Source organism: Tachypleus tridentatus, chromosome 5 (assembly GCF_004210375.1).
Source record: "Tachypleus tridentatus isolate NWPU-2018 chromosome 5, ASM421037v1, whole genome shotgun sequence".
Taxonomy (NCBI): domain Eukaryota; kingdom Metazoa; phylum Arthropoda; class Merostomata; order Xiphosura; family Limulidae; genus Tachypleus; species Tachypleus tridentatus.
Window position 1 is genome coordinate 53,539,208 of NC_134829.1, and position 20,332 is coordinate 53,559,539.

General features: G+C 32.3%; 1 protein-coding gene and 1 long non-coding RNA gene across 2 annotated transcripts in view; one reads left to right on the plus strand and one right to left on the minus strand.

Moving 5' to 3' along the window:
* LOC143251177 (glutamate receptor ionotropic, kainate 2-like) overlaps positions 1 to 20,332 on the plus strand; it is a 49,369-nt gene that overhangs the window by 17,640 nt on the left and 11,397 nt on the right. Inside the window, exons 4-9 of the mRNA XM_076502587.1 lie at positions 216 to 394; positions 2,176 to 2,229; positions 5,681 to 5,842; positions 9,655 to 9,810; positions 18,011 to 18,115; positions 19,561 to 19,674. Coding sequence (XP_076358702.1) covers positions 216 to 394; positions 2,176 to 2,229; positions 5,681 to 5,842; positions 9,655 to 9,810; positions 18,011 to 18,115; positions 19,561 to 19,674 — 770 coding nt within the window. The remainder of the gene's footprint in view (positions 1 to 215; positions 395 to 2,175; positions 2,230 to 5,680; positions 5,843 to 9,654; positions 9,811 to 18,010; positions 18,116 to 19,560; positions 19,675 to 20,332) is intronic.
* Positions 389 to 8,634, minus strand: LOC143251178 (uncharacterized). Its single transcript, XR_013028530.1, has 3 exons — positions 8,364 to 8,634; positions 5,676 to 5,834; positions 389 to 804 (listed from the first exon to the last, which is right to left on the minus strand). It is a non-coding gene; the product is annotated as an uncharacterized LOC143251178 (long non-coding RNA).

Here is a 20,332-nt window from a genome sequence, read left to right on the forward strand (position 1 = left end):
TTCTTTCTCGTTCATTATTCACGTAACACCATCATTGTAATTACATCCGTCTAGCTAACAGATAAGCTGAACATCAAACATATTGCTTAAAACATGGTTTTGTTAGCTACCAATAAAAGTCAGTAAGGTATAAAAATTATTTTGTGTAAGACTTGTGATTGGTAAATGTGGTGTGAGTTATTATTCATTCCGATTGTGATCGTTCTGTTCATCAGCGTTAGTACGTCTCCAGGAGCTCCTGAAAGACCCTTCTATCCGTAAACGCAGAGTGATAGTGAAGCAATTTGTTCAAGGACGAGATTACCGGAAAATTATTAAGGAACTGGGGAGAGCCGGAGTGAAGAACTTTATTATAGACGTCCCTTCTGAGAAGATTCGAACTGTTTTGAAACAAGTAAGTGATCGATTATTCACTGCTAGCTTTTGGAGAGCTTGTCAAATGGATAATCATAGAATATTTTAAAACATCGCGCTCACGACAGGTTAAACAGCCGTCTTCAGAAATAAAATTTGTGTGTGCCTGTTTTCTTATAGCAAAGCCATATCGGACTATCCGCTGAGTCTACCGAGGGGAATCGAACCCCTGATTTTCGCGTTGTAAATACTGTTGTACCAGCGGGGACAAAAATAAGGTTGTTTTTTTTATATCCGTTGTGGACACACCACACAAAGTCCGTTGTGTAGTTTTGTGTTTTCCTTATAACAAAGCCACATGGGCTATCTGCTGAGTCCACCGAGGGGAATGGAACCCCTGATTTTACCGTTGTAAATCACTAGACTTATTACTGTACCAGCAGGATACATCTGAAATAAAAGCAATATCTTTATCAACTGATAAAACATGCTTATCTTTAGAAAATGTTAGGTTTTATCAATATTTTAGAAATACAGTACAGTAAGAGTACGTTCATACAAAAAGAGGTTTCCAAGTCGTTTCTGTCGGTTGATTTGCTTGAAAAAACCTTACAATTCCAGACAACTTTATATCTATTTTTCGTTTATTAAAATTATTTAATATTTCATGTTGAATTGTAGAAAACATGTTTTTGACGTGTGCTTTTCTGTAGACCCATCAAGTTGACATGGTGTCAAAACTCGTTGTTTATAGTGTCATATTTTGTAATCAGTGGACCAAGCAAGTTGACATGGTGTCAAAACTCGCTATTTATAATGCCCTTTCCTGTTAGCTGTAGACAATGTAAGTTGACATTGTGTCCCCCCACAATAGCATAGTGGCATATCTGCGGACTTTCAACGATAGGCACCTGGTTTCGATACCCGTGGTGGACAGAGCACAGATATAACAATGTGTAGTTTTGTGCTTAATTTCAAAACAAGTAAACATGGTATCAAAACTTGTTGTTTATCATGTCAATATTTGTTATTTCTAGGCCCAGCAAGTTGACGTGACGTCACAGCATCTGGTTTGTAATCTCATGTTTGTTATTTGTACGTGCATCAAGTTTGCATGATGTCAGACCACGTGGTTAGTAAATTAATTTCTTACAATGAAAATGACAAATAAAACAATATACATAATAGCATCAGACACTTATAGTAATGAAATATTTATGGTAGACCCTTCAAGTTGGCGTGATATCAGAACACGTGGATAGAATATCTGTAGTCCCTTCAAGTTGAGGTGATGTTAGAACACGTTACTAGAGTGCCTAATGACTATAATTATTATACCAAACATAATATGCTGCTCACATATTTATTTTCATCTTCCCAGACTATATTCAGTGGTATTGGGTACACACAAGCTACGTTCAAAGCTCAATATTAATAAATGTGTGTCTCGTTTACTACTGAAACAATAACAGGATTTGTCTCAGAAGAGTTGTCACTGACAACTTTCGTGCATAATTGTAACGATTGTCGGGAAAGCAAATAAATATTTTTTATTACATTTGGGTTTTTTAATTAACAAAAAATAATAATTATGAGTCTAATTACATATATTAGTGTTTTGGTATTTAAAGAAATAATAATTATGGGTTTAATTATTATGTATATTTATTTAGGGTGTTAATATTTAAATAATAATAATTATGTGTTCACTTACGTATAATTATTTAGTGTGCCTTGACGATAATGTACTATTTATATGTGTAGTAATTTAAATATCTTGTGTTGGCGTGTATATAATAAAGTATTTTATGTCATTTGTAGGCCCAGCAAGTCGATATGATGTCAGAATATCACAATTACTTCCTTACGTCTCTGGTAGGTTCCTGTCTTTCTCTGTTTTCATTTTTGTCGGCCCGGCATGGCCAGGTGGTTAAGGCACTCGACTCGTAATCCGAGAGTCGCGGTTCCAATCCCATCACACCAAACATGCTCACCCTTTTAGCTGTGGGTGCGTTATAATGTTACGGTCAATCCCTCTATTTGTTGGTAAAAGAGTAGCCCAAGAGTTGGCGGTGGGTGGTAATAACTAGCTGTCTTTTGTCCAGTTTTACACTGCTAAGTTAGGGACGGCTAGCGCAGATAGCTATCGTATATTGTTTGTTTTGAATTTCGCGCAAAGCTACACGAGTAATCTAAGGATCGCGGGTTCGAATCCTCGTCACAGTATAACTCCCCCCACGGCTGAAAGGGCGAGCATGTTTGGTGTGATGGATATTCGGCCTAATTTAGTAGCCCAATGGTGATAACTAGCTGCCTTCTCTCTAGTGTTACACAGCTAAATTAGGGACGGCTAGAGCAGATAGCCTTTGTGTAGCTTTGCACGAAATTAAAAAAATAGGCAAATGTTCAGGTGAAATTTTCACATATTACTACGTGGAAATTCTGAACAGTTTTCTGAAAGAAACCTTCATTCTTCTGGGTTGAGGAGAAATGTCGTAACAAAACTCGCTATTCCAATCAATTTATATTTTTGAATAAAGTCCTATTTCTTGCTAAAAAAATGCTTGTTTTCTAGTATGATAACACTATGTAACACAAATTTTGTTCCTGGATAGTATGTGTTATTTCTTAATTGCTTAAGTTGTAAAAGTACAGAAAATGGCCATTATTCCCTTCAAACTTTGCTTTTGTGACCTGGATAATGAAATTTAGAAATTAACCTATTTTCTATGTAAAAACGGGCAAATTTGCACATTTTTATTTACATAAGGTCTGAATAAACCAATATATGAATCAAGTTATTCAAAAATATTTAGAAGTGAGTAGTTTTTCGAGATTTGCGACTGTAATGTAAATCACTTTTACGTATCAGCCCCCAGATATAGTTTCCCATCATGTTTTCGTTATATGCTTCTTGGTAGCGGCGTTCAAAGTCCAGTATATCTTAATGGAAGCGCTCGCCTTGCTCCTCTGAGTATGCTCCCATGTTCTTCTTGAATTTATCAAGATGAGCGTCAAGGATATGGACTTTCGGGAACATCCTGCACCCCATTTTGCCGTAGTTCGTCACCAGAGCCTCAACCAGTTCCACACAATTTTTTGGCCTTCTGATTGCCCAAGAAGCCCCGAACCACTGCGACAAAGCTGCCCCAAGCTTTTTCTTTCTTCCTACCTTTATTTGTGGTCCAACGAATACACCAGCTTTGATATTTGTCTCAGACAGCTTAGGTAAGAAGTCTCGAAGGTACTTGAAGTCTGCAGACTCCTTATCAAGAGCTGTGACAAATTGTTTCATAAGACCCAGTGCAATGGTGAGAACAACACCTTCTGGAGGTCTACTAGTGGCTCACACTTGACATTGTGTCTCCCCACAGAGAACTCGGTCTGTTGTGGCTTGTGCTTCCTGTTGTAGTGCACTGCGGTGTACCTTTTGTCCCAAAAGCGAAGATAACAGTAAACTTGGTAAAGCCTCCTTGGAGACCTATCAGAAATGCCACCATTTTGAAGTATCTGATAACCTCCCAGCCATACTCATCATACTTCAAGACTTCTATCAAGGTCTTGACACTGTTGTATTCCTCTTTGAGATACACCGAATGAGTCAGGGGAAGAGACGGATACTTATTACCGTTATGGAGCAGCACAGCTTTGAGGCTATCAATGAAAAGTCCGGGTTACAGACAAATCCAATTTCCTCACACAGACCGGATACATAGTGGCAGAAGCAGAGTCCATCTTGACGAGTGAAGAAGCTTGAAAAATGTTGGTGACGCTTCCTCTGACTTCCACAACATTCTAGAAAGCTCTTGAAAACTCTTGTAAGTTCTTGAAAATTCTCTATCAGTTACTCAGCACTGAATCTACCTGGAATGTTTTGGAAAATGGGTAAATTTGAAAATTTTATTACCCAGATCACAAAAGCAAAGTTTGAAGAGAAAAAAAGGTATTTTCCATTTACGTTAGGCATAATCAATTGGGAAATAACACATTCTGCCCAGGAACAAGAAAAAGTAAACATTTTGTTGCATAGTGTAATCCAGGTTATTAAAAATATAAATTTCGTGACCTGTTTTTGGAGTGAAAAGATTTGTGTTCAAGCAGAAAGCTACAGAATGGGCTATCTGTCCTCTATCCACCACAGGTATCGAAACCCAACTTCTAGTGTTATAAGTTCATAGACTTACCGCCGTGTCACCTGAGAGGCAGAAATGAATATAAAAACGCTGTAAAAATACAGTCCATTAATTAATTAGTGGATATTTCTGGATAATATCAAATTATATTTACATTTAATAAATCAGTTTAGTGAATCTGTTTAATTTCACGGTTTCCACATACTTAATAGTTTATCGATTAAACTTCTCTAGTCTTCGAATAACCAAATTACTAAATTACAAACTAAATCCAAACTTGTGTTCAACAGTAGGCCTGGCATGGCCAGGTGGGTTAAGGCGTTCGACTCTTAACCTGAGGGTCGCGGATTCGAATCCCCGTCGCACCAAATATGCTCGCCCTTTCAGCCGTGGGGGTGTTATAATGTGGCGGTCAATCCCACTTTTCCTTGGTAAAATAACCGCCCAAGGGTTGGCGGTGGGTGGTTGTGACTAGTTGCCTTCCCTCTAGTCTTACACTGCTAAATTAGGTGCGGCTAGCGCAGATAGCTCTCGAGCAGCTCTGCGCGAAATTCAAAAGCAAACAAACGGGTTCAACAGTGACTAGCACTTACTAGTAATAGGATGCAATATTATTGAATAATAATTTGACTTGTAACAACTCATAACATTGAAAACATGTTTGTGTCGGGCGTATCAGTTGGTTGGAATGCTAAACTGAATACAAGCATACATACTTATCTTCCCGTTGTTATAATTTACGCTCCGCATTTTTATACATTGTGTGTGTAATAAGAGTGAAGGTCAAATCTAATTATTTTGTTAAATTAGCCCAAAAGCTAACAGTGGGTACCGTTAGCTATTCTGTAGGAAGTAGGTGCAGATAGCCCTTGTGTAATTAATTGTTCAGGTAAAACCTTCTCTAAAACACGTGTCTTTTCCCTGTTTAAGGCTTGCATAAATATAATCGTGTTGATTATAATAGCTTGTGAGTGAAAGTAAAGAATACTGTCGCGTGAACAACATTATATCCAGTTTTACGAAGCTTTTCTCTCAATACCAAGTTCACCAGAGCGGTTTGGATTCGATAGACATAGTAGACACTATACATACCATTACCTGCTTGAACAAACAACTTGGTTGAATTTTTATTTCACGTTTTAACGGATCGGTTTGGAATGTCAATGATTCTCATCATGAAATACTTACTTTAGGACCTTCACACCGTCGATTTGAAGGACTTCCAATATGGTGGTACTAACATCTCTGCGTTCAGTTTAGTTGACGAGAAAGGACAACAGTACATCAACTTCCTTCGTAACTGGAAGACAGGATATCCTGGGTTGGACAACGAGAACTCAAAGCCAGCTTTAAAAGTAAAAAACTTTGTTAAAACTTCCAATGTTAAAAATACTTTTTGTTCAGGTGGACTGGTAAATGTGAGCAGTATATTTCTCATATTTTAAAGGATGATGTTGGTAATGTGGTAAGTTATAGTTTCTCAAACTTTAGCCAAGTTTGTTTGGTAAATCATGGGTTATTGGATTTGTGTTTCAATTTGACTTGCAATTTATTTTTACAAAACTTAGTAGTTTTAGTAAAATAATTTTAGTTATACTTTTAAATTATTATCTCTTGGTGTTGTAACATACTTTAGTGTCCATTAAAATATAAAACAACATGTAAAATGAACAAGTTTTGTGACATCTATGTTATAACATAATATTGCTGCATCATTAGTGTCCATTAAACATGAATGTGACATTTCTATCATTAGTGTCCATTAAACATGAATGTGACATTTCTATCATTCGTGTCCATTCGAACAGAGATGCGCAAGTATTTTTATGACAATCCCTCCTCATTTTAAACACGTTTCATTTTCTCGCAAACCGTATAAATTATACGTTTTATTTTCTTTTGTTAATATTGTGATTTTACAGTAATATCTGTACGGTAGTTGTAGAGCTTAATTTCAGATTTGTACTTTGAGACGTCACTTGTACGTTCGTACAGTCTGCGCATGAAACCAGCATCATTGTTACCTTTTATAAAGATTCACATCAACCAGTTCACAAAGTAACCGTTAACCTGTTCACAAACTTACCATTAACCTGTTCATAAGATAACTCTTAACTTTTCACAAAGTTACCATAAGCTTGTTCACAAAATAAACAATTAACCTATTCACACAGTAACCATTGGCCTGTTCACAAAGTAACCATTAGCCTGTTCACACAGTAACCATTAGCCTGTTCACACAGTAACCATAAGCTTGTTCACAAAATAAAGAATTAACCTATTCATACAGTAGCCATTAAATGTTTTTTCTTACATGTAAGAGTAGCTTTGTAACTCAAACTTCACTGCATTGGAGATAAAACGAGAATATAAGAAGTTTGATGACATGTGGACATTTGTGACGTTTCAGTAATATTATGTATCACTTAGTAAGTGTATAGGCCTTGTTGATAGTGTAACGATTATTTATGGCTGTTGCCCAATATCTTCATTGTGTTAGATAACGTAACACGTGTTGTACTTTGATGGTTCATACCACGTATTTTTCTCTGTGCTATCAAATTATCGTTTATGTTCTGTTAATTATAGACAAGACAAATGAAGTACTGAAGTAAAAGCTTTGGTTAGATCAGTTTTGAAATGTGTGCATAACACATTATCAGTTACTTAAAATGGCTCTGAATTTGTAAATTGGAATAATATTAATTTGTCAGACAAATCTTCCTATAATGTAATACATTCCTCTTATAATCACGTCTTGTGCCTTTGCTATGCCCCTTACTTCAGCGATCCTAGTCTATGATTCGTAGGGTATCTCTGGTAGCTCATGGAAGACTGAATAATTACGGTAAACAGTGATGTTGTGACGTCATTGTGACCTGCCGATAAAAAACGACGGTTTGTTTGTTTGTTTTTGAATTTCGCGCAAAGCTACTCGAGGGCTATCTGCGCTAGCCGTCCCTAATTTAGCAGTGTAAGACTAGAGGGAAGGCAGCTAGTCATCACCACCCACCGCCACCTCTTGGGTTACTCTTTTACCAACGAATAGTGGGATTAATCGTGACTTTATGACGCTCCCACGACTGAAAGAGCGAGCATTTTTGGTGTAACGGGGATACGAACCCACAACCCTCTGATTACGAGTCGCACGCCTTAACCCACCTGGCCATGCCAGGGCCCAAAAAAAGATTGTCAATAAAAAGTTTGGGAACAACCGATTATTTCGTCTAGAAATTGTCTCTGCTACACTTAATCTAAGTTCAACATTATCTTTTGTCTTGAAAATTAATGTTTTATGAGTTATTCCTATACAGGTATACTTCAATACGTGAATAACTATATTCTACTTCGAGAAATACATATGTATATTGTATATAGGTATATAATATTTCTATGCTGATGTCATTGTTGTTGTTTTTAAGAATTAAGTGAAAAATAAGACCAAGACCAGTCCGTGTAAAGATAACGAGTTAGGTTATTTCTTCATGAACGTTTCTACACACCTGTACACTTTTGAATCTCTTGTAGGCCTACATTATCAAATGTGTTTAAGCAAAAATACCACTCTAACTGTACTACTACTAGCGTAAAAATACACTTTGCTCTACGTTTTCACAGCTGATCGAACAAGTAACTGCATAGTCACTTTAACCAAGACTAATCAAGGTACTTCACTGAAATTATTCCAACACCCAGAAAGCGTGGAAGCGGGCTGATTAACTACTGAGTAATTAAAAACGAAACACTAATTACAACTCAATAGTCATTAACTGTTTACTTCTGAACTATCTACTTTTAATTATATCTCTATTGTAGTTTCTAGACACTTCACAAAATCTCTCGATCATGAAGATTCCCTAATATTCTAAGACTTACTTTATCTTAGGCCCGGCATGGCCAGGTGGATAAGGTACTTCACTCTTAATCCGAGGGTCGCGGGTTCGAATCCCTGTTCCACCTAACATGCTCCCCCTTTCAGCCGTGGGGGCGTTATATGTGACGGTCAATCCCACTATTCGTTGGTAAAAGAGTAGCCCAAGATTTGGTGGTGGATGGTGATGACTAGCTGCCTTCCCTCTGGTCTTACACTGCTAAATTCGGGACGGTTAGCGCAGATACCCTCGTGTAGCTTTGCGCGAAATTCAGAACAAACAAACAATACTTTATCTTAACGTGATGTGCCCTCTAGATGACATCTAAGACGATATAAAACTTAAAGAGAACAAAGAGATGCGTCAGTCTACTTAGGCTGTTCTATTCATTAAACTGTGGGGAGGAGCCAGTCCTTATAATTCCAATATTCATTAAACCTTAACTTTACTTCATCCGTCACATCTGAAGTCAGTTCATTCCAAAGACCACATACCCTATTAGAAAAATAGAACTGTACTAATATAATATGGTTCGTACCCTGCCAAAATTTATATTTGTGTCCCCTAATCCTACTTTTATCATCATGAAGATAAAAGATGATTCATCAATATTATCAATTAATAATCTTAAACACCTCAATCAGGTCCACCCCAGTCAGGTCCACACTAACTGTTCTCTTTTTTTCAAAAACAAGTAATTTCTGATATTCTGTTCGCGTAAGACTGTCTTTCCATTCTATATATCAGCAGATAGCCCGATGTGGCTTCGCTCTCAGAAAATACAACACATTTTATATATCATTATAATACCACCCTTCCTCTGAACAATTTTCAACAGTTCCTTTCTGAGACTGGCACAGTACTACGTCCGTACTTTAAACTTACGATATTATAAACTGGAGTATAGATATGTACGCGTATCATCCACTTATAGCTCGTAAAGTTTCGTCTTACTGACACTTAAAAGATAATATGAGACATCCGAATTATTTAGTAAGGGGGTAGAGTTTTTAGTTTGCATTAGAACAATAGGCAGTACACAGAATTGTTGATGATGAAGCAGAAAACCATTTATGGGTCAATCAGCAGTTAAGTATTAGTACTTTCAATGCTAACACTCGATTCCCAGTAGCGAAGAGCCTGCATCTGTCCTAATGTATAGCTACGCGCCAAAACAGACAATGTATAATTTTGTCGAATGGATATAAAAACATGGAGTAAAACTCGGTGAAAAGCGAAGTTACGTTATAATGAATTGAAAGTATTTTATTACAAATAAATAGTTCACTTTTCAGACTGACGTGGCACTGATGTATGATGCAGTGAAGCTGTTTTCTGCTGCTCTGCGTGACCTGGACAAAACCAACCAAAAGATCTTCGTTCGTCCAATTTCATGTCAAACAGAACAACCTTGGACTCACGGAAAAGATATTATTAATAAAATGCGAAAGGTATATACATATTATGTTGCTTGCTTCTGGTGTCTTATTATTTATATACATATTGTGTTGTTTGCTTCTGGTGTCTTATTATTTATATACATATTGTGTTGTTTGTTTCTGGTGTCTTATTATTTATGTACATATTGTGTTGTTTGTTTCTGGTGTCTTAATATTTATATACATATTGTGTTGTTTGTTTCTGGTGTATTATTATTTATATACATATTGTGTTGTTTGCTTCTGGTGTCTTATTATTTATATACATATTGTGTTGTTTGTTTCTGGTGTCTTATTATTTATATACATATTGTGTTGTTTGCTTCTGGTGTCTTATTATTTATATACATATTGTGTTGTTTGCTTCTGGTGTCTTATTATTTATATACATATTATGTTGTTTGTTTCTGGTGTCTTATTATTTATATACATATTGTGTTGTTTGTTTCTGGTGTCTTATTATTTATATACATATTGTGTTGTTTGTTTCTGGTGTCTTATTATTTATATACATATTGTGTTGTTTGTTTCTGGTGTCTTATTATTTATATACATATTGTGTTGTTTGCTTCTGGTGTCTTATTATTTATATACATATTGTGTTGTTTGCTTCTGGTGTCTTATTATTTATATACATATTGTGTTGTTTGCTTCTGGTGTCTTATTATTTATATACATATTATGTTGTTTGTTTCTGGTGTCTTATTATTTATATACATATTATGTTGTTTGTTTCTGGTGTCTTATTATTTATATACATATTGTGTTGTTTGTTTCTGGTGTCTTATTATTTATATACATATTGTGTTGTTTGTTTCTGGTGTCTTATTATTTATATACATATTGTGCTGTTTGCTTCTGGTGTCTTATTATTTATATACATATTGTGTTGTTTGCTTCTGGTGTCTTATTATTTATATACATATTGTGTTGTTTGTTTCTGGTGTCTTATTATTTATATACATATTGTGTTGTTTGCTTCTGGTGTCTTATTATTTATATACATATTGTGTTGTTTGTTTCTGATGTCTTATTATTTATATACATATTGTGTTGTTTGCTTCTGGTGTCTTATTATTTATATACATATTGTGTTGTTTGTTTCTGGTGTCTTATTATTTATATACATATTGTGTTGTTTGCTTCTGGTGTCTTATTATTTATATACATATTGTGTTGTTTGTTTCTGATGTCTTATTATTTATATACATATTCTGTTGTTTGTTTCTGATGTCTTATTATTTATATACATATTGTGTTGTTTGCTTCTGGTGTCCTATTATTTATATACATATTATGTTGTTTGTTTCTGGTGTCTTATTATTTATATACATATTGTGTTGTTTGTTTCTGGTGTCTTATTATTTATATACATATTGTGTTGTTTGTTTCTGGTGTCTTATTATTTATATACATATTGTGTTGTTTGTTTCTGATGTCTTATTATTTATATATATATTATGTTGTTTGCTTCTGGTGTCTTATTATTTATATACATATTGTGTTGTTTGTTTCTGGTGTCTTATTATTTATATACATATTGTGTTGTTTGTTTCTGATGTCTCATTATTTATATACATATTGTGTTGTTTGCTTCTGGTGTCTTATTATTTATATACATATTGTGTTGTTTGTTTCTGATGTCTTATTATTTATATACATATTGTGTTGTTTGCTTCTGGTGTCTTATTATTTATATACATATTGTGTTGTTTGTTTCTGGTGTCTTATTATTTATATACATATTGTGTTGTTTGCTTCTGGTGTCTTATTATTTATATACATATTGTGTTGTTTGTTTCTGATGTCTTATTATTTATATACATATTGTGTTGTTTGTTTCTGATGTCTTATTATTTATATACATATTGTGTTGTTTGTTTCTGATGTCTTATTATTTATATACATATTGTGTTGTTTGCTTCTGGTGTCTTATTATTTATATACATATTGTGTTGTTTGCTTCTGGTGTCTTATTATTTATATACATATTGTGTTGTTTGTTTCTGGTGTCTTATTATTTATATACATATTGTGTTGTTTGCTTCTGGTGTCTTATTATTTATATACATATTGTGTTGTTTGCTTCTGGTGTCTTATTATTTATATACATATTGTGTTGTTTGTTTCTGGTGTCTTATTATTTATATACATATTGTGTTGTTTGCTTCTGGTGTCTTATTATTTATATACATATTGTGTTGATTGCTTCTGGTGTCTTATTATTTATATACATATTGTGTTGTTTGCTTCTGGTGTATTATTATTTATATACATATTGTGTTGTTTGCTTCTGGTGTCTTATTATTTATATACATATTGTGTTGTTTGCTTCTGGTGTCTTATTATTTATATACATATTGTGTTGTTTGCTTCTGGTGTCTTATTATTTATATACATATTGTGTTGTTTGTTTCTGTTGTATTATTATTTATATACATATTGTGTTGTTTGTTTCTGGTGTATTATTATTTATATACATATTGTGTTGTTTGCTTCTGGTGTCTTATTATTTATATACATATTGTGTTGTTTGCTTCTGGTGTCTTATTATTTATATACATATTGTGTTGTTTGTTTCTGGGGTCTTATTATTTATATACATATTGTGTTGTTTGTTTCTGGTGTATTATTATTTATATACATATTGTGTTGTTTGTTTCTGGTGTATTATTATTTATATACATATTGTGTGGTTTGCTTCTGGTGTCTTATTATTTATATACATATTGTGTTGTTTGCTTCTGGTGTCTTATTATTTATATACATATTGTGTTGTTTGCTTCTGGTGTCTTATTATTTATATACATATTATGTTGTTTGTTTCTGGTGTCTTATTATTTATATACATATTGTGTTGTTTGTTTCTGGTGTCTTATTATTTATATACATATTGTGTTGTTTGTTTCTGGTGTCTTATTATTTATATACATATTGTGTTGTTTGTTTCTGGTGTCTTATTATTTATATACATATTATGTTGTTTGCTTCTGGTGTCTTATTATTTATATACATATTATGTTGTTTGTTTTTGGTGTCTTATTATTTATATACATATTGTGTTGTTTGTTTCTCGTGTCTTATTATTTATATACATATTATGTTGTTTGTTTCTGGTGTCTTATTATTTATATACATATTGTGTTGTTTGTTTCTGGTGTCTTATTATTTATATACATATTGTGTTGTTTGCTTCTGGTGTCTTATTATTTATATACATATTGTGTTGTTTGTTTCTGGTGTCTTATTATTTATATACATATTGTGTTGTTTGTTTCTGGTGTCTTATTATTTATATACATATTATGTTGTTTGTTTCTGGTGTCTTATTATTTATATACATATTGTGTTGTTTGTTTCTGGTGTCTTATTATTTATATACATATTGTGTTGTTTCCTTCTGGTGTCTTATTATTTATATACATATTGTGTTGTTTGCTTCTGGTGTCTTATTATTTATATACATATTGTGTTGTTTGCTTCTGGTGTCTTATTATTTATATACATATTGTGTTGTTTGTTTCTGGTGTCTTATTATTTATATACATATTATGTTGTTTGTTTCTGGTGTCTTATTATTTATATACATATTATGTTGTTTGTTTCTGGTGTCTTATTATTTATATACATATTGTGTTGTTTGTTTCTGGTGTCTTATTATTTATATACATATTGTGTTGTTTGCTTCTGGTGTCTTATTATTTATATACATATTGTGTTGTTTGTTTCTGGTGTCTTATTATTTATATACATATTGTGTTGTTTGTTTCTGGTGTCTTATTATTTATATACATATTGTGTTGTTTGCTTCTGATGTCTTATTATTTATATACATATTGTGTTGTTTGTTTCTGGTGTCTTATTATTTATATACATATTGTGTTGTTTGTTTCTGGTGTCTTATTATTTATATACATATTGTGTTGTTTGCTTCTGGTGTCTTATTATTTATATACATATTGTGTTGTTTGTTTCTGGTGTCTTATTATTTATATACATATTGTGTTGTTTGCTTCTGGTGTCTTATTATTTATATACATATTGTGTTTGTTTGTTTCTGTGTGTCTTATTATTTATATACATATTGTGTTGTTTGCTTTCTGGTGTCTTATTATTTATATACATATTGTGTTGTTTGTTTCTGGTGTCTTATTATTTATATACATATTGTGTTGTTTGTTTCTGGTGTCTTATTATTTATATACATATTGTGTTGTTTGTTTCTGGTGTCTTATTATTTATATACATATTGTGTTGTTTGTTTCTGGTGTCTTATTATTTATATACATATTGTGTTGTTTGCTTCTGGTGTCTTATTATTTATATACATATTGTGTTGTTTGCTTCTGGTGTCTTATTATTTATATACATATTGTGTTGTTTGCTTCTGGTGTCTTATTATTTATATACATATTGTGTTGTTTGTTTCTGGTGTCTTATTATTTATATACATATTGTGTTGTTTGTTTCTGGTGTCTTATTATTTATATACATATTGTGTTGTTTGTTTCTGGTGTCTTATTATTTATATACATATTGTGTTGTTTGTTTCTGGTGTCTTATTATTTATATACATATTGTGTTGTTTGTTTCTGGTGTCTTATTATTTATATACATATTGTGTTGTTTGCTTCTGGTGTCTTATTATTTATATACATATTGTGTTGTTTGCTTCTGGTGTCTTATTATTTATATACATATTGTGTTGTTTGTTTCTGGTGTCTTATTATTTATATACATATTGTGTTGTTTGTTTCTGGTGTCTTATTATTTATATACATATTGTGTTGTTTGCTTCTGGTGTCTTATTATTTATATACATATTGTGTTGTTTGTTTCTGGTGTCTTATTATTTATATACATATTATGTTGTTTGTTTCTGGTGTCTTATTATTTATATACATATTGTGTTGTTTGTTTCTGGTGTTTTATTATTTATATACATATTGTGTTGTTTGCTTCTGGTGTATTATTATTTATATACATATTGTGTTGTTTGCTTCTGGTGTCTTATTATTTATATACATATTGTGTTGTTTGTTTCTGGTGTATTATTATTTATATACATATTGTGTTGTTTGCTTCTGGTGTATTATTATTTATATACATATTGTGTTGTTTGCTTCTGATGTCTTATTATTTATATACATATTGTGTTGTTTGTTTCTGGTGTCTTATTATTTATATACATATTGTGTTGTTTGCTTCTGATGTCTTATTATTTATATACATATTGTGTTGTTTGTTTCTGGTGTATTATTATTTATATACATATTGTGTTGTTTGCTTCTGGTGTCTTATTATTTATATACATATTGTGTTGTTTGCTTCTGGTGTCTTATTATTTATATACATATTATTGTGTTGTTTGTTTTGGTGTATTATTATTTATATACATATTGTGTTGTTTGTTTCTGGTGTCTTATTATTTATATACATATTGTGTTGTTTGTTTCTGGTGTCTTATTATTTATATACATATTGTGTTGTTTGCTTCTGGTGTCTTATTATTTATATACATATTGTGTTGTTTGTTTCTGATGTCTTATTATTTATATACATATTGTGTTGTTTGCTTCTGGTGTCTTATTATTTATATACATATTGTGTTGTTTGTTTCTGATGTCTTATTATTTATATACATATTGTGTTGTTTGTTTCTGGTGTCTTATTATTTATATACATATTGTGTTGTTTGCTTCTGGTGTCTTATTATTTATATACATATTGTGTTGTTTGCTTCTGGTGTCTTATTATTTATATACATATTGTGTTGTTTGCTTCTGGTGTCTTATTATTTATATACATATTGTGTTGTTTGTTTCTGGTGTCTTATTATTTATATACATATTGTGTTGTTTGTTTCTGATGTCTTATTATTTATATACATATTGTGTTGTTTGTTTCTGGTGTCTTATTATTTATATACATATTGTGTTGTTTGCTTCTGGTGTCTTATTATTTATATACATATTGTGTTGTTTGCTTCTGGTGTCTTATTATTTATATACATATTGTGTTGTTTGCTTCTGGTGTCTTATTATTTATATACATATTGTGTTGTTTGTTTCTGGTGTCTTATTATTTATATACATATTGTGTTGTTTGTTTCTGGTGTATTATTATTTATATACATATTGTGTGGTTTGTTTCTGGTGTCTTATTATTTATATACATATTATGTTGTTTGTTTCTGGTGTCTTATTATTTATATACATATTGTGTTGTTTGCTTCTGGTGTCTTATTATTTATATACATATTGTGTTTGTTTCTGGTGTTTTATTATTTATATACATATTGTGTTGTTTGCTTCTGGTGTCTTATTATTTATATACATATTGTGTTGTTTGCTTCTGGTGTCTTATTATTTATATACATATTGTGTTGTTTGCTTCTGGTGTCTTATTATTTATATACATATTGTGTTGTTTGTTTCTGATGTCTTATTATTTATATACATATTATGTTGTTTGTTTCTGGTGTCTTATTATTTATATACATATTATGTTGTTTGTTTTTGGTGTCTTATTATTTATATACATATTGTGTTGTTTGTTTCTGGTGTCTTATTATTTATATACATATTGTGTTGTTTGTTTCTGGTGTCTTATTATTTATATACATATTGTGTTGTTTGCTTCTGGTGTCTTATTATTGATATACATATTGTGTTGTTTGCTTCTGACGTCTTATTATTTATATACATATTGTGTTGTTTGTTTCTGGTGTCTTATTATTTATATACATATTGTGTTGTTTGTTTCTGGTGTCTTATTATTTATATACATATTGTGTTGTTTGTTTCTGGTGTCTTATTATTTATATACATATTGTGTTGTTTGCTTCTGGTGTCTTATTATTTATATACATATTGTGTTGTTTGCTTCTGGTGTTTTATTATTTATATACATATTGTGTTGTTTGCTTCTGGTGTATTATTATTTATATACATATTGTGTTGTTTGTTTCTGGTGTCTTATTATTTATATACATATTGTGTTGTTTGTTTCTGGTGTCTTATTATTTATATACATATTGTGTTGTTTGCTTCTGGTGTCTTATTATTTATATACATATTGTGTTGTTTGTTTCTGGTGTCTTATTATTTATATACATATTGTGTTGTTTGTTTCTGGTGTCTTATTATTTATATACATATTGTGTTGTTTGTTTCTGGTGTCTTATTATTTATATACATATTGTGTTGTTTGCTTCTGGTGTCTTATTATTTATATACATATTGTGTTGTTTGCTTCTGGTGTCTTATTATTTACAAACATATTGTGTTGTTTGCTTCTGGTGTCTTATTATTTATATACATATCGTGTTGTTTGTTTCTGGTGTCTTATTATTTATATACATATTGTGTTGTTTGCTTCTGGTGTCTTATTATTTATATACATATTGTGTTGTTTGTTTCTGGTGTCTTATTATTTATATACATATTGTGTTGTTTGCTTCTGGTGTCTTATTATTTATATACATATTGTGTTGTTTGTTTCTGGTGTCTTATTATTTATATACATATTGTGTTGTTTGTTTCTGGTGTCTTATTATTTATATACATATTGTGTGTTTGTTTCTTGTCTTATTATTTATATACATATTGTGTTGTTTGTTTCTGGTGTCTTATTATTTATATACATATTGTGTTGTTTGCTTCTGGTGTCTTATTATTTATATACATATTGTGTTGTTTGTTTCTGGTGTCTTATTATTTATATACATATTGTGTTGTTTGCTTCTGGTGTATTATTATTTACAGATGTTTTATATTTGGAAGTGAAAGATATGGAAAACTTTAGTAACTTGAATGTTGTTTTTTTATTTTCTTAGAAAAGCGGTGAAAGTGAAAGGAAAAACAAGATTTTTAATATTTTTCCAACTGTATTCTTTCCATCTGTTACTTTTTGTTAATCTGCTTTAAGGAAGTAAAATTTTTATTTGATATTTAGTCATTTCATTTTTCTCTGATAGATTGTTTAAGCAGAGAATTCATTGTGGAGACACAAGTACAGAGGACGACCTGAAGACGAAAGACGGAAGACTTTCGAAACGTCGTCCTCTGCACTTGTCTCCACAACAGGCAGTTGCCGTTCATTCTACAAAGTTTTATCATTTTCGTCTTTCGTTTATTTAACAATCAGTATATGTAAAACTATTGAAGACATGTTAAACCAAGTTTGTTTGTTTTTCATATTCCAATTTTAGATCAGTATCAACGGGTTAACAGGAAACGTTAAATTTGACGAAAACGGTTTCCGTTCGGATTTTAATTTGAAGATTCTACAGCTGACCCAGCAAGGACTGAAAGAGGTATTTGTTTATGTTTCTTTATAGCAAAGCCACAACGGGTTATCTGCTGAGTCCACCGAGGGGAATCGAGCCCTCTGATTTTAGTGTTGTAATTCCGTAGACTTACCAGCGGGGTAATAAGAGATATTTAGATGTATATAAATCAGATATTTGTGAAGCGATCAACCACGGTTTAGTGAAGACCTCCAAACTGAATGTATCATATGCGATTTAAAACTGGGTCACATTAAAAATATATCGCAAAATAGACTTAAGATACGAGACTGAATGTGTTAAAAACCAAGTTTGTTCACAGAGAAAAATACAGAACTAAACAGCCCTAAATACAGAAGCTGTCTGGTGTTTATTTTCTGTCAAATTTTTGTGACTTCTCACTAACTTAAAGCTTTCATTTATAATCGGCCTGGCATGGCCAGGTGGTTAAGGCGCTCGACACGTAATCCGAGGGTCGCGGGTTTGAACCCCCATCACACCAAACATGCTAGCCCTTTCATTGGGGCGTTATAATGTTACAGTCACTCCCATTATTCGTTGGTAAAAGATCGTCCAAGAGTTGACGGTGGTTGGTGATTACTATCTGCCTTCACTCTATTCTTACACTGCTAAATTAGGAATGGCTGGCGCAGATAGCTCTCAAAACAAAACAAACAAAACTCTAGAGCTACAAATAATTTTATTGATATAAAAACGATGTGTTTGCTATACTTCAGTTGGTTTTGTTTAATAATAAAAGAAAGACTTAATTCGCTAAAAGTTTGTTTGCTTTTTAAATTTCGCGCAAAGCTACTCGAGAGCTATCTGCGCTAGCCGTCTCCAATATAGTAGTGTAAGACAAGAGGAAAGGCAGCTAGTCATCACCACCCACCGCCAAATCTTGGGCTACTCTTTTACCAACGAATAGTGGGATTAAACGTCACATTATAACCCAACCACGGCTGAAAAGGCGACTATGTTTGGTGCGACGCGGATGCGAACTCGCGAGCCTTAGATTACGAGTCGCAACATTAACCCACCTGGCCATGCCGGGCCTCCTCGCTGAAAGACTTGTGGTTATATCATTCAAAATGAAACGTCAGCTTCGTAAAGTCGAGATTCAATCAAATGTTTTTCTTATTTCTATTCACCTAAAACATGGCTTTACTTATTCAAACTCAAGCATAGATCCCGTGAAGTCTTGGAACGAATCCGTTTCTACCTCAGTTCCCATTAATTTTAAGCATTATGAGAATAAACTTGAACCAGACAGTGATTGGTCAAACTGACTGATAAAAGATGTTATTTTCTATATATTTTTTATGCCACCACCTCAATCTCTAAACCCAAGTAGAACAAAAAAAAACGTAGTTTCTGGCGCTGGGTTTCTTTAAAGAAATGAATACATATTATATTACTGACTGTTTGCTGTTACTTTCAGATGATTCAAATTGGAAGATTGTTTCCTTTAGATTGGAAAGTGGACACCACGCTCGGGAATTAACATGACGGGGAACTTTTCCAAAGCTTATGAAGAAGCCATACAGTCGCTAAAGAATAAGACACTTATTGTGACAACCCTTCTTGTAAGTTAGGTGACTATTTTTAGTTACTTCCAGGAGATACAGTAAAAGTATCAGCTACCATAAAGCTACGTATTATATAGTGGATAAAGTAATACGAACTAAATTAGGTAGTTTAAATGAATCAATGGCGCATCTGTTACGTTAGGTGAAGTTTCTCCTTCAGTGATATGTTAAAATGAAAGTAATGATACACGATAGTCAGGAAGAGAATCTAATAAAGTCGCTTAATGAACAACAGTGGTGAAATGTACTTAACAATGAACACGTGTTCATCTTTACCAGGGTCTGGCCTCACTGTCTATGTAATATAAAGTTAACTACAGGTATTCATCTTTACCAGGGTCTGGCCTCACTGCCTATGTAATATAAAGTTAACTACAGGTATTCATCTTTAAGACAGTCTCTACTAGTTAATAGTTTTGTGAAGCATTGAAACCTCAAAATAGTAGTGAAAGGTGTAGCCGAATATGACAGTGAATTAAATACAATAAATCTACAAACTTTAGTGAAGTGTGACCACTACTCAGGCTGGAAGTGAAAATCTTAAGTTATCAGTTGTTTTGTTTGCGATTTTAGTGTGATTGGTGTTTACGTCAAAAACATTTTGGAAATGTGCTTGATTTTACTTTTTGAAGATCACAAGTTACGAAACCTTATA